Below are 15,601 nucleotides of genomic sequence, written 5' to 3'. Positions count from 1 at the left end.
CAGAAAACTAGGATGGATTATGTTTGTAACACGAATCTTAAAAGGTCTTATTAAAAAAGACTTGGGAGCTAGATATTGGGGTGAACGCTGAAAGGTCAGAGAAAGGTCAGAGAAACACAGCAGGTCACAGCCACCTCACCTTGGCAACCGATCCTGTTTCCTTAGACTGAAAACCTCCGAGTCCTCACCCGAATGGATCTCAGCTGAACTGCTGCTAAAAGCCTAAAATCTTAACCAGCTTTGGTTCCTGGTTTTCATGCCTTATATACCTTTCTGCTTTCTGCCATCACTTCTTGGGATTAAAGGCATGAGTCACCATGCCTGGCTGTTTGCAGTGTGGCTTTGAACTCACAGAGATCTGGATGGATCTCTGCCTCAAGAATGCTAGGATTAAAGGTGTGTGTGCCACCATTTTCTGGCCTCTATGTCTATCTAGTGGCTGTTCTGTCCTTTGACCCCAGATAAATTTATTAGGATGCACAATTTATTGGGGGACAAAATATCACCACAATGTTTGAGGGCAGAATTCACATTTAGGGTTCCCCACTCCCCAGTCCAGACAATATTTCTCTGGGAAGGAAACTGGTGTCTTCTTGTATAGCTGGAGTTTTCCTGCCTTGCCCACAGTCAGGACAAATCTTTGTCACCCACCAGTCCCATAGCCGCTCAGACCCAACCAAGTAAACACAGAGACTTATATTGCTTACAAACTTTATGGCCATGGCAGGCTTCTTGCTAACTGTTCTTACAGCTTAAATTAATCCATTCCCATAAATCTATACCTTACCCCGTGGCTTACCGGCATCTTTACATTCTGCTTGTCCTGGTGGCGGCTGGCAATGACCCCTTCTGCCTTACTGTTCTCTCTTTTCTCCTCTCTGTTAGTCCCACCTATACTTCCTGCCTAGCCACTGGCCAATCAGTATTTATTGACCAATCAGAGCAACACATTTGCCATACAGAACATCCCACAGCATTCTTGCCCCATCCTTTGGCTTTTTCCTGTGGTCCTTCAGGGAATGATAGAGAGTCAGTTTGCTGAGTACTGCAGTCGATGAAGAAAAGTAGGTTAAGGGGGGAATTTTGCTGTAAATGTGTCTATAGTCCAAGCGTACATTCCCAGTAGCAGTCTACCTGTGTTCAGATGTGCCCTGTAGCACACAAGGAGGCTGAGCCTGGTCCTTGACTGGTAAGGACTCTGAGTCATTTGGCACAGATGGATCTGATATGTGCTCAGGAGGGCAGAGGGGAGTGGACCAATTAGGGAGGTGTTGCTAAGTGGGAGGTGCCAAAGGACATTTGTTTATCAGCACAGAAAACGAACCAGAGGAGTGGAGCAGGATCTAAAACAGAAGAAGAATGTTCTAAGACAAAGAGTGACCAGAGAGGAACACTAGGCATCCTTGCCAGAAGCCTGAAGGACACCCTGCCTAGCATTGACCTTTGTGTCTGTATTTCTCCTGTCTAAAATCTGGCCAGGTTCATTTTTTTCTGAGAGAGTCTGGTTTGTCCTTTGCAAGCCATGTGGCTCTACCTGGTGGTTCTCCTGGGCCTGTGGAACCTCCTGCGCTTGTTCAGGGAGAGGCAGGTGGTGAGCCATCTCCAAGACAAGCATGTCTTCATCACGGGCTGTGACTCGGGCTTTGGGAACCTGCTGGCCAGACAGCTGGACAGGAGAGGCATGAGGGTGCTGGCTGCATGTCTCACAGAAAATGGAGCTGAGGAGCTGAGGAGCAAGACATCAGACAGGCTGGAGACGGTGATCCTCGATGTCACCAAGACAGAGAGTGTTGTGGCAGCCACTCAGTGGGTGAAGGAGCATGTTGGGAACAGAGGTACCATTGAGATTCCTGTGTGTGTCTGTTGGTTTGTGTCTCTGTGTGAAGGGGTCTCCCATTCTCACTCCCTGACAAGATTCCTGAAGGGATTGGGGGACTTGAAGTACCAGCAGCCTCCTGCCCTCCCCTGAACATCGCCTGATGTTTCTCCAGCCCCTACCTGCTGTCTCCCAAACTCTCTGGTCTTGGTAAGAAGATGCGCTGGGGAGGATTCACCTCATCACCTTCCTGTCTGTGCTCTGTCATCTTTTCTGTGCAGAAAACCTAGACTGCTGAATGCTGGGTGCCAGCTTAGAGCAGGGTCCCTTTCCGGAGGAGAGGATGGACTTGGCCCTGGGCTGTGTGCGCAGGGTATCTGGGGCCATGCTGGAGTGGATCTACTTGTCACCTGCCATCCTCTATGGAGGGAGACAAGATGGTTCCTGTGTGCAGAGCAGGCCATGACAAGCTTAGGGACTGACTGGGAAAGTGAGATACCAGGAAGGGGGACCCTTCTTTCATCAAGCTGGTGGTGTTAACTCATGGGCCAGAAGAGCAACCTGGGTTTTTAAGAAATCTAAGAACAATCTGAAAACATGGTGATGGTTCAAAACAGTGGAACATGTAAAGCCACAACAATTAGCCTGTAATTCAGCACCCAGTGGATAAAAAACTATTAATATTTTAATCTGTATGCATTAAAATAAATGCATTCTTTTCACTTAAAATAGCTGAGCAATTTTTACCTCCTCATTTCTTTGATAATTTTATTTTTGGGACATCGTTTCTCTGTTTCTTGACTGTTCTGGGACTTGATCCGTAGACCAAGCTGGCCTCTAACTCAGAGGTCAGCCCTCTTCTGTTTCCCAGCTGCTGGGATTAAATGTACGTGCCGCCACTGCCCGGTTGGCATGGTAATATTTAGTGAGGTAGAGAAACTTAACCATTTACAAAAGCCCACTCCTGTACCCATATCCTGGGACCAGAAGCTGGGAACGTTGGGTACATTTGTGTTTGTTTTCGCTTGGGTTGTTGTGATAGGATCTTGATCCTGAGCTGGCCTTGAACTCAGGATCTTTCTTTCTCAGTCCCTCTTGTACTAGGATTGCATGTGTGTGTGTGCACCATCCACATCTTGTTTCCTACCTCTATAATCATTAGCACTATTCTGGTAATCGGCTTTCCTTAGCTTGGGTTGGCGTTCTAACAATCAGATACCTCAGTTAAGCAGTTTGCATTCTTCAGAAGGGTAAGGTGTGGGTTTGCACTGAGGTGACACGTGGCTTTTGGGGCGAGTTCTTCATAACCAGCAAGCACCACGGCAGCCTTAGCTCAAGCAGCCCCCTGCTGAGCAGGCGCAGCGGTTGGAAGACGTGCTGTTGAGGGGTATGGCACTGACCGGGTGGTGGCTTGAAGATCTGTGGCGGTGACTAAAAGAGGCAGGTGGCGGTGTCCTGTGGATGAGCGTCAAGAGAGGGCTCTGTTTTCTGGGGCAGAGTGTGGAGCCACGCTGTAGCGCTGCCTGCTCCGGCCGGTTCTCCTTGTGTTAGGTAAGCACCTCAGGGAAATTGCTCAGTGCCGATGCCGGACGTGCCAAGGCATGTAGGCCAGAAGACACCCTCGGATGGGGGTGCAGCCTATCTTTTTTTTTGTGGCTTTTGTTTGCTTGGTTTTAAAAAACAGATCTCCCCACTGGGGTTCTCAGGTGTGTCGAGGATATGGGCTCCTGTCTAGGCATCTGCAGTGGCAGGAGTACCATCAAGCCACCACTGTTAGCTTTTTATGAGGCTTGTGGCGCTCCGGTGCAGGAGTTCATGCTTGGGAGGCAAGTGCTACACACCCTGAGCTGTCTCCCAGTAGCCTTTCTCCTGTCTTCCTTTGCCACATGAAAGACAAAGGTAGCAGTGTGTAAACTGCTCAGAGATATCTGAAAATACAAAGGGAAGAGTAGAATATCTTCAAGGATGGGGATATTGTGTAGACACAATCATAGTTTCATGGTCTCCAGATAAACATGTCTTCAACACCCATTTTTATAACTAGCAAGTGATAGTGACTGCTTCCTGCTTCCCAGGCAGGGATCTGGGCCATGAAGACCTAAAGGAGGGAGGTGTCCATGCTGTGAGCCTAGAGCCTCTGGGATGGGTCCCCAGCCCTGGTGAGGCCATGCTGTTCCTCATTGCATCTACTCTCCAGTACACATGTGTCTAAGTGGTCTTACATTGTTGAATGTGCATTTCACCATAACTATACCTGTGCTGTGTGACTCTCTCTTCTTCCCACTGTCCCCAGGACTCTGGGGCCTGGTCAACAACGCTGGCATCTCCACCCCCTCGGGTCCCAATGAGTGGCTGACCAAGCAGGACTTTGCAAGGATACTGGATGTGAACCTGTTGGGCATGATCGAGGTGACCCTGAGCATGCTGCCCTTAGTGAGGAAGGCAAGGGGCCGTGTGGTCAACGTCTCCAGCGTCATGGGCAGAGTGTCTTTCTTTGGTGGTGGTTACTGCATCTCCAAGCATGGTGTAGAGGCCTTCTCGGACTCCCTCAGGTATTGGACAGGGATGCGGGTCTATGAGGGAAGCATTGGCATTGGGTTTTGTTTGATCATGGCCTTTATTATCCCATTATGGAGAGGACACTTTCTGGTTTGGGGGTTCTCTCCCTGTCTTCTTATTGGAGGTAGGTGATCATTCCCTGGGAACACATTTCCATGACTCCAGTAAGGGCAGCCTGAGACAGGGGCTAAGTTCATCTTTTCTTTGTTTTAGACAGGGCCTCACTATGTACCCTTGGCTGTCCTGGAATTCACTGTGTAGACCAGGCTGGCCTCAAACTCGTACAGATCTATCTCCTGAGTGCTGGAATTAAAGGAATGTGTCAGGATGAAAGCTGTTTGCCACCATCCTGTATGGTTCAGTAAATAGTATCCTGCTTGGGGCTGGAGAGCTAGCTCAGCAGTTAAGAGCACTGACTGCTATCCTAGAGGACCCAGGTTTCAATTCCCAAAACCTACATGGCAGCTAACATCTGTCTGTAGCTCCAAGATCTGACATCCTCACACAGATATCCATGCAGGCAAAACATAATGCACACAAAAATAGTACCTTCGTTGTTAACTGTTTTATTATCTACAGTGGCTGCCCCCTAAGCAATGGGCTTCCACCACATGGGCCACAGTCTGAGGGGACTCTGTTCCCTCAGGCACCGACTCTTTCAAAGCTACTGAGGGAAACTTTATCTACATCTACAGAACTCACAATTCGAGGTTGAGGTGGAATTCTGCTCGCTCAGAGGAGAGGCTGAGTAGCAAGTAGTTAACCATCTCCCTTTGCTGGTGTCTTCCAAAGAACCCAGTGTCCTCTCAGCTCCCACTTAACGAATCTTTGCTTCATGTGGCTCCTCCTTACCACTTCCTGTCAGCTGCTTGCTGACTCAGCCTCCCGTCAGAGGTTAATTTTATTTAATCAAACACATCTTTGAATTGTTAACAAAAGGAGTAGGGAAAAATGCAACATACTTTATGATATTTCACCCATTTTTTTTAAACAAAACGAAAGTTTTTAATTTTAACATAGTAAGACTGTATACAGTAAGAACAATTATTAAGTAAGGATTACATTCACAAGGTACTGAATTCCAATTTATTTATGACTGGTAAATTTAAAGAAAATATTCCATAATCTATCCTATCTCAATGAATACAAAATTTTATACCTAATTTACTTTGTATCATATCTAAGGAAAACTGAAACTATAACTGTCTAGTCTTCAACTCCATCAAAGACCCCAGAAGGATGTAATATTATATAAGTAAACAAAAAGTGCATTGCCAACAACTTCTAAAAACTCTAGAAATGACAAAGACACCTTACTGCCTAGACAGTCACCCAAAGTTCCTCTGCAACATTGGGGCATCCATCTTCAGACTCTAGGCCTAGAACATATGGCAGACTTTTCTGTGAAGTAGGAAATTTGAAAGATGGTCCTGACTATATTGGCAAAGTTTGTCAGTCACTTTCCTGTGTGGCAGTTTCTTCTGTGAAGCAGGAACCCTGAAGGGCCATCTTGCCTCGTTTTGACAAAGTTCAGTTGTTACTTTCCTGTGGGTCCTGCATGTCCAGTTTATACAACATACTGTCAGTCAGTCCAGGCAAGAGTAGCTTCTTGTCCAAATGGCTAGCCTTGCCACACTGAAAGCAAACTTCATAAGGATTTTCTTCAATGCCCATCATCTCTGAAGTAAATTGGTGCTTCCAGGAGCAGGTGTGCCTCATTGTCATGAAAGCCCTAAGTTAACAAAACACTTTAAATGCCATATTCTGTAGGTCTTTGAAAGGTTTGAAGACCATCCAGCTATGTAAAATGCATCTCTGTATGATCTAGAAAGCGTACCTAACATATCTACAATTTCAGTTGTTATAAATGACTAACCACTGACCTATGTTTCTTGGTTATCCTATATAGTTTATAATAATAGCTTTCAAAATCTAGAACTTCACCCTACATTTCCAAATGAACTGCATAAGCACAATACCTCAAAAAAGTAGAAACCTACATACAATATGTAGTAACAAAAATAACCTTAAATTTTTAATCAATATACAAAAATCCCCCAAACAAGAACAGAAACATCAGTGTGTTGCAACAAAAATTGCCTTAAGTATGTGTCAATATACAAAAGTCCTTACAAATAAAAAATATTTGCTATCAAAAAGTGGTCCTTAGTTTATAGTAGATTCAATAATCTACCCTATTATTTAAAGTAGATTCAATAATCCACCTTTCTATCTTATCACTCCTATATCTCCCCTCCTTTTTTTCAAAGAGATCCCTGAATATAATGTCATTTGTATAATTTCCTCCCTTGTCAATACCAGTAACAATTAATAAACAACCCCCATTAATAACAACCATCTGTAACCCACCAAATGACCAAATACCATTCTCTCCATATCTTAGGAATATGGGTGTCACATCCCCAATATTATTTCCTGTTGCCTTGGGGTGATGACACCCTGAGAAAACTGAAATACTGGCCTGAGAAAACCAGCTGCAACATTCGTTGTCCAGTCTCTGTGTAATGGGAAAGCGCAGAGCGTATCTGAAATCCTGGCTAAACTATCCTATAAGGCTGGACCCTCTCTGCAAGCAACTTTGGAGTTGTCCTGAGCAGTTTGCAGTGTGATACTGACTTTGGGTGGTACTTGTCCCCTTAATGGCATCACCACAATCCCTATAGAATCTAATCTTTTATTTTAACTTATTTATTTATTTATTTATTTTGTTTTATTGAGACAGGGTTTCTCTGTGTAGCTTTGCACCTTTCCTGGATCTCGCTCTGTAGCCCAGGCTGGCCTTGAACTCACAGAGATCCGTCTGCCTCTGCCTCCTGAGTGCTGGGGTTAAAGGCGTGCGCCACCACCGCCCGGCTTAAACGTATTTATTTTATGTGCATTGGTGTGAAGGTGTCAGATTCTAATCTTCTATTAGAGACATCAAGGATCACTGCTATGACTGGTTATTGTTCACTGTTGAAAACTTAAACATTTTAAATGTCATACACAGAATAGTTTTATAAATTTAGAGCTAATAGTTATGTCTATGAAAAGTTTTTATATAGTTAAAATAAAACCAAAGAATTATGAGATTATTGGCAATAGAAAAGTCCCTAAATTTTGGTTTTCTTCTGTCCAACATCAGGTGGCTCTTCTGACAGAGACAGAGATTTTGGATTTTCCTTTAACAAACATGCTTGGGTTTAGAGAAGGAGAGAGCCAAGCTCCAACCCTGAAGCCAGCTTTAAATTTTAACTAAATTGGGACTACAAAAAGACCATTTGCCTTTTATAGTTGTAAAGGACAACAAAAACAAATATTTAGGAAGACTTATGAAATTTTTTCTTCTTTTTTTTTGAGACACATTTCTCCGTGTAGTTTTGGTACCTGTCCTGGATCTCACTCTATAGACCAGGCTGGCCTCAAACTCACAGAAACCTGACTGTCTCTGCCTCCCAAGTGCTGGGATTAAAGGCGTGCACCACCACCATCTGGCTACTTATGAAATTTTATCCTGTTAGAAATATACGATACCATTAGGCCAATTTAACTCATAGCTATCTCCCCTCCTCATCATGAAGGCTCTCCTGTTCAAATCTAATCTTTATCAATCTTGATGGTATTCATAGTTTTTCTTCTCCTGTGGAAACAAAAGCAAAACCTCTCCCACAATGTAACATATATCCTATTTTCCATTCTGAGTTTAATACATCTTAAAAATATATAGGTTGATTTAATTCATCAGTTTTTTCTATTATCCTATGTCTCTCTGCAGTTGTTGTTCCTTTTTCATTAGCATTTAAGAAATTTAAAGTTAAGAAAGTATTGTGTACTCTATCACTGGATATCTTTATTACTACCGTCTGTTTATTAATCATTTCTTTTAAAGTTTGATTAGACCTTTCTATAACTGCTTGTCCTGTGGGGTTGTGTCGTATATCTGTAATATGCTTTATGTTTTAATATTCAAACAACTGTTTCATTTTACTAGACACAAATGCTGGAGCATTGTCAGTCTTAATTTGTACAGGTATCCCCATCATGGCCATGACTTCTAATAGGTGTGTAATTACAGATTTAGCCTTTTCAGAACTCAAAGCCGTAGCTCATTGAAATCCAGAATATGTATCCATGGTATGGTGTACTTATTTTTATTTTCCAAATTCTGCAAAATGAAACACACCCATTTGCCAAATTCCATTTCTTTGAGTACCCTTTGGGTTACCTCCTGCAGGTAATGGAGTTTGGCTACATAAGGAACAAGTAGGACATTGTCTTATAATTTCCTTGGCTTGTTGCCAAGTGATGGAAAAAAATCCCTTTTTAAACCCTTGCTATTGACATGATTTTTTTAAATGAAACTCTGAGGCCTCTAGCATATTTCCTATTAATAACTAATCAATTTCATCATTATCTTGTGCTAGAGAGCCTGGTACACCTGTATGAGATCTGATATATATATATATATATATATACACATACATATATATATATCTGATATATATATATACATATGTATATATATACATATATATGATAATTCCTATTCCTATTTCCTATAATTATATAAATAATGAAGTTAATTCTGACTTGTTAGGAATAAGTTTCAATATGTAAGACATCTCTGTCTGCATATTGAGAGTCAGTAATTATAATAAGAGGTTCTGAAAAGTCTAATAATACCATGAGAATAGCATATAATTCTGATTTCTGAACTGAATCATAAGGGCTTTGAGCCATTTTACTTATTTTTCCTGATTTATAACCTGCCTTTTCTGATTTATTTACATCAGTATAGAATTTAGAGGCTCCAGAAATTGGGGTACCTTTTACTATGTGAGGTAAAATCCAATTCATTTTTTTTAATAAGCTGAAATCTCTTGCTTTTTGGATAATTGTTACTTATCTCTCCCCCCAAAAATTTGCAAGCTCTTTACCAATCTTAATTTTCTACTCATAATGAAGCAGCTTCAGCATTACTAAGAGGAACTATAATTTCTGCTGGCTCCATTCCTGTCAATTGATGAAGTCTTAATTTTCCTTTTAGAATAAACTCAGGAAACTTTTTCACACATATCTTTACTTTTTCACTCTATATGTGTTGTAAAAATATCCACTCTAATATTGTATCTTTCCTCTGCATTAAAATCTCTGTAGGGGAATGCATAGAGGGTAAAATACCAGAAAGAAATCAAGTTCCAGATCCAAATGATCCATGGGAGCATCCTGTAATTTCCTTTCCACCAAAGCCAATTCTCTCTCAGCTTGAGCAGATAATTCCCTTGGACTATTTAAGTCCTTGTCACCTTTGAAGACTTGGAACAAACTACTCAGTTCTGGATTTGTTACTCCAATAGTGGGTTGTAGATGGGCAACATCTCCCAATAGTTTTTGAAAGTGATTGGGAGTCCACAATTGATCTCTTCTGATTTGTACCTTTTGGGCTTGAATTTTTTGTAAACCTATTTAATAGCCCAAGTAAGTAATTAATACAAAAGAATCTCCTCTTTGTATTTTTTTCAGAAGCAAGTTGTAATTCCCAGCAAGGCAAAATTTTCTTTACTTCTTTGTACATTTTCTCTAAAGTATCTACATTTGAATCAGCTAGTAAAATATCATCCATGAAATGGTAAATTATAGATTGAGGAAACCATACATAAATTATTTCCAATGACTGTCTAACAAAATATTGGCACAGGGTAAGGCTGTTTAACACCCATTGTGGGAGAACCTTCCATTAATATGTATGTCTTAACAGGCTGAGAATTATTATAAGTAGGCACCATAAAGGCAAATTTTTCTCTATCCCTTTCTTGTTAAGGTATAGTGAAGAAGCAATCTTTTAAATCAATAACTATAACAGGCCATCCTTTAGGTAATAAAGAAGGCAGGGGAATTCCAGATAGTAAAGAGACCATTGGCTTAATCACTTTATTAATAGTTCTTAGTTTTGTTACCATTCTCCATTTTCCAGGTTTCTTTTTAATGACAAATATAGGAGAATTCTAAGGACTGGTTGATTCTTCAATATGTTGAAATTTAACTGTTCCTGTACCAGCTGTTCTAAGGCCTATAATTTTTCTGATGTCACAGGCCAATGCTCACCTAAACAGGTTTGTCAGTCGGCCATTTTAAAGTTAGGGCAGTTGGTACCTTTGAAATACCAACAGCTGCGGTGCCCTGCTTATGTTCAGCTTGAATGGTCTGTGACTGTCCTTGATAGTATCTTTTGGTATTTCTCTCGGAAGCATTCCTTATTTAATAGTCTGTTTCTGAGATTGTGGGAAATGTTAATCTGAGTATTCCACTGCTGTATTAAATCACATCCCCATAAATTCATTGCTATATTAGCCACACATGGCTTTTTTCCCTCTCTGTCCTTCTGGCCCTATACATTCAACCCGTCTTGCACTTTGTTTTACTTAAGACAAACTGCCAATTCCTAAAAGCTGAACATTTACTTCTTGAAGAGGCCAACCTGGAGGCCATGGTTTTGGTGAAATTATTGCTACATCTGCACCTATGTCTACCAAACCCTCAATCTCTATGCCATTTATTCATATTTTTAACTTTGGTCTTTGATCATTTATAGAAGTTTGTCAAAATATTTGCTTTATGGTTTCTCTTGAAAATTTTGTTTTATCTTCTAAAGCTGTTCTGGTATCCAGATCAGTATGATTTTTAACAGGCATTAAATCATTTAATCATTTTATGGAGGATTTTCCCCAATGCTAGCAGGAAATGATTGAACTACAGTTGATATTGGGGCCTGTGAGAAGCCCTGCAGAGTGTTTCCTGATGGCAAAGGGTTATCCTGCCTGTCCCTTGTTTGTTTATATTCATTAGTCCAGTGCTGGCCTTTGCCATACCTTCTGCATACTCCGGAAGGCTGAGGCCTTCTGTTTGAATTATTTTTAGAATAAACATTGTTTCTAGGAGCACCTTGCCTACAGTCCCTTTTCAGATGACCTTGTCTACCACAATTAAAACACCTAACATTTAGATTTTTCTTCATATTTTCAGAAAGCAGTGCTCCTATCCAAGTATCATCATTAGAAGTATAGGAGACAATATCGACTATTTTTCTGATCCATTCTTTTATGGGTGCCGATCCTTGATCTTGCCCTTAGAGGCCTAATCACCCTTTTATATTCTGCCTTAGCGTTTTTGAAAGCCAAAATTTCAATTAATATTTGTCTGGAGTCTGGATCACATATCCTTCTATTTTACACCTGATGTTAATCTGTGTAAAAAATAAATCAGTGAAAGCTTCTTTTGGGCCTTCTGTAATTTTAGTAGATGATTCAATCCTCTTTCCTGATTCTTCAACCCTGTCCCAAGCATTCAAAGCTGCTAGATGATATAGAATCAGGGTGTTATCATCCAACATACACTGTCTTTCCAAATGAGCATACCAACTCTCACCAAGAATTTGGTCTTGATCTCTATCCCTTCCTCGTTGTTCCAGGGCCCTGGCTTCCTCTCTTCACCAAGTTCTCCATTGTAATTGAGGTCTAGCTTCTAATACTGCTAAAACTAAATCCTTACAGTCTTGTGGAATCATTTCATTTCTAGTTGTCCATGAATTTAACATCTGCATTACAAAGGGTGAATGCATACCAAATGAAAGTACTGCTTCCTTAAATCTCTTTAAGGCTAACATATCTATGGGATTACAATTAACTTGTGCATAGCCTTGGGGATATGTATCATCTGGTGGTTGTTGTTGAACAGTAACTGGATGTATTAAAGTTGGTATTCTAATAACCTTAGGCCATTCCTGTCCATTTTCACAATGCAGTGGTGTGGTGAATTCTGCTCTAAATTCCTCAGTCTGTGTCTGAGCATTTTTTCTTCTTTTTCATTAGTATATCTTTCCAAGGCCTGCATCCTATTAATCCACTTGTCATATGTAGCACACACACACACACACACACACACACACACACACACACACCCCACCAATGCTATTATCGATAAGATATTAATTATCATACTGACAGTAATTATTATTGGTATTATATCAGGTAAATCATTTATCTTCCCATATTCTAACTTCAAGCCAGCTAAGGTAGCAGTATAGAGAGCCCTAGCACCCTACATGGTTAAGTTTCCCATTCTTAATGTAGAAAAAAAATTCTTTTAAACTCTCTCCTATTCTCCCAAAGGTTTTCCCAAATCTCTCACCAATTCTGCTGACTTCTCCAGGCAAGTGGCAGCTGACTGCTCGTGTGGAGAGGTCCAGACAGCAGATGCAGCAGAGCCGGCTGGTGTGACCCCTCCTTCCATGTGATTGTATCACCCACTGGGCGCCAATTGTTCTTTTTATTATCTACAGTGGCTGCCCCTTAAGCAAAGGCTTCCACCACATGGGCCACAGCCTGAGGGGATTCTGTTCCTTCAGGCACCGACTCTTTCAAAGCTACTAAGGGAAACTTTATCTGAATCTAAAGAACTCACAATTCAAGGTTTGGGGTGGAATTCTGCTCGCTCAGAGGAGAGGCTGAATAGCAAGTAGTTAATCTTCTCCCTTTGCTGGTGTCTTCCAAAGAACCCAGTGTCCTCTCAGCTCTCACTTAAAAAATCCTTGTTTCACGTGGCTCCTCCTTACCACTTCCTGTCAGCTGCTTGCTGACTCAGCCTCCTGTCAGAGGTTAATTTTATTTAATCAAACACATCTTTGAATTGTTAACAAAAGCAGTCAGAAATATATAACATACTTTAAAATCATATTTCACAACAATCTTGCTCTGGAGGAGGGTGCACAAGCAGAACATTTTTTGAGGTAAAGTCAGACATATGGTAATTTGGGAAGAGTCCAGACCCTTGTGACCTTTAATGATGTTCAACTTGAGGATATCCTTGAGGTGGGCTGAGCATCTCACTCAGCTCACATAGTAGTTTCTAGACTCTTGTTAGATTTGATAGTCAACTTATTCTAGACTCACAAGAAGGCGTTCTCCCAGATCTTAAAAACTCTGGCAACTGAGAAATTGAAAGAAGAGAGAGGGAGAGGGAGAGGGAGAGGGAGAGGGAGAAGGAGAGGGAGAGGGAGGGAGGGAGAGGGAGGGAGGGAAGGAGGGAGAGAGACAGAGACAGAGACTATGGAGCCACTTGGAGTGGCTATCTCTGGTTCCTCAGTAGTTATCAGATTTGGGGCCCTATAGTAAAGGGTCCAAGAGGGAACCTAGCATCCTGGTTAGGAAGGCTGGTGGGAAAATCTGTCTGTCTCAGGCTCTAGGTGGCCATTGGCTGATGGAATGTCCTGTTGGCTGTTACTAGACAAAAGGATGAGTCTGTGATACAGGCAGGAGGCTGCGCAGGTGAGCGCATGCAGGCACATGGGGAGCCTGAGAGTCACGGACAAGAATGTACTCCATGATCTTTGCAAGGCAAATTGGAAGAGATTGAAGCAGGGGAACTCTCTGTGCCGGGTAACCTATAGGCTGCAGGGACTGGGGTGACGGTAAATGTGAGGCACTAAGAAAGCAGCCATGGGGAGCTGGCTGAGAGCTTCCTGGGACAGGTTTGGGGGCGGTGACTTAGGCAAGGGTGTCCCTTTGTACCCAGAGTGTACAGAGATGTCTTACCTGGAGTCCAGGTTTAGACCAGTGAGCTACACACACCAAACTCTTAGTGTGACATTCCAAAGCACAGAGGCAATGCCCTCACCACAGTTTCATCCCCATCTGCTGCACAACCCAGATCCACAACTGTGACCTCTCCTCACCACAGGCTCGTGTTGGCACGTCACTGTACGCTTACTGTGAGTTCTCTTACAGATAGTCATCTGAGGTCCTTGACGTCTGTCTGTCTCGCAGGAGGGAGCTCTCCTATTTTGGGGTGAAGGTGGCTATTATAGAGCCTGGAGGCTTCAAGACTTGTGTGACCAGCAGTGACAGGTTATCGTCAAGTGTGAAGATGGTGTGGGACCAGGCCAGCTCAGAAGTCAAAGAGGTCTATGGCGAGAAGTTTTTGTCATCCTGTGAGTGGATTTTGGGGGCCCAAGCAAAGATGAGTCTAGAATTCTGAGTCTCATGTTAGTGTTGAGAGCAGTCACCCCAAGGTGTTTCTTCTCAAAATGATCATGTTTAGCTCTGTTTCCTTGGTACCAGGTGGGCATCTCACCACAAAGAGAGGTCCTGGCTTCTAGAACACAGAGCGTTGTTTCATTTGAACCCCTTCTTATCACGACATGAAAATGAAGCCTGAGTCAGGGAGCAGTGATGTTCTATGAGCTTAGGCTGCTTCTCTGAACAGAGACCCAGGTGACAAGTATGTAGGCTTCTTCCTTGAAACTGAGTTGTGTTCCTCTTGAGGACCTGGGACAGGCTAGTCTTGAGCATGACTTCTGATGTGGGAGGCATGGGTTCCAGAGCTTTCTTCTCTGTGGGTCTAGAGCAGGGGTGGTGGAGGTCAACACCAGCTGAACCACTTCTCGTTCTGCATAGATCTGTCAGTGATAAACTTATTGGATCAAAACTGCAGTGAGGACCTCTCCTTGGTGACGGACTGCATGGAGCACGCGCTGACTTCCTGTCACCCTCGCACTCGGTACTCAGCTGGTTGGGATGCCAAGCTCTTGTTCCTTCCTGTGAGCTATCTGCCCACCTTTCTTGTGGACGCCGTAGCCTATTGGACATCCACAAAGCCTGACAAAGCGCTGTGAAGCCTACATCTGTTTCTGTAGTTGGGGGTATATGAGTGTAGCTGAGGTCATGAATCCTTAAGAGAAGGAAGATTCCTAGGCTCAGTACAACCTTGTCATGGGGAGCAACATCCATAGGTGCCTGACTTTTCTTCCTTCAGTATGAACATGGAAGACATGGAGCCACAGGTGAAACTGCTATGTTTAAACCATGACTCCCAGTGTGGCTGGAAATAGAAAGTGATCTTCCATGTCTCAGGGTCAACTGTCATACTTATTTTGTTATTAAAGATTTGTTTTTTATTTATTTGCATGCATATATGTCTGTATTCCATTTACGTGGGAGTAACCATAGAGTCCAGATTATTGTGTCCCCTGGAATTGGAGTTACAGGCAGTTGGGAGGTACTCACTGTGGAGTTGGGAACACAATTTGAGTCCTCTGGATGAGAAGCAACTCTCTACCAGCTGACCCTATATCTAGACTCTTTATTTTATTTTATTTTATTTTTTAGTTAGTTATTTTGAGACAAGATCTCACAGTGTCACACAGGTGCATCATGTCCTTCTGAAGTTCTA

General features: G+C 42.4%; 1 protein-coding gene across 1 annotated transcript; it reads left to right on the top strand.

The window, feature by feature from the left end:
• Positions 1–1,144: 1,144 nt before the first annotated feature.
• Positions 1,145–15,336, top strand: LOC114704783 (retinol dehydrogenase 16). The gene is made up of 4 exons (XM_028886205.2): positions 1,145–1,835; positions 4,110–4,368; positions 14,197–14,360; positions 14,827–15,336. Exons 1-4 carry the CDS (start codon positions 1,523–1,525, stop codon positions 15,042–15,044), a joined length of 954 nt encoding a protein of 317 aa, XP_028742038.1. The 5' UTR covers positions 1,145–1,522; the 3' UTR covers positions 15,045–15,336.
• Positions 15,337–15,601: the final 265 nt, after the last annotated feature.

Source organism: Peromyscus leucopus, chromosome 18, assembly GCF_004664715.2.
Source record: "Peromyscus leucopus breed LL Stock chromosome 18, UCI_PerLeu_2.1, whole genome shotgun sequence".
NCBI lineage: Eukaryota > Metazoa > Chordata > Mammalia > Rodentia > Cricetidae > Peromyscus > Peromyscus leucopus.
The sequence above is the reverse complement of the archived record's forward strand: the minus strand, read 5'-3'. Positions and strand labels throughout refer to the sequence as shown.

Bases quoted from the DNA above. Each gene is read 5' to 3' on its own strand.
- LOC114704783 (XM_028886205.2), top strand. From the start codon at position 1,523: ATGTGGCTCTACCTGGTGGTTCTCCTGGGCCTGTGGAACCTCCTGCGC. The intron at 4,369-14,196 runs GTATTGGACAGG...TCTGTCTCGCAG, and splicing joins GCCTTCTCGGACTCCCTCAG to GAGGGAGCTCTCCTATTTTG. The intron at 14,361-14,826 runs GTGAGTGGATTT...CGTTCTGCATAG, and splicing joins CGAGAAGTTTTTGTCATCCT to ATCTGTCAGTGATAAACTTA.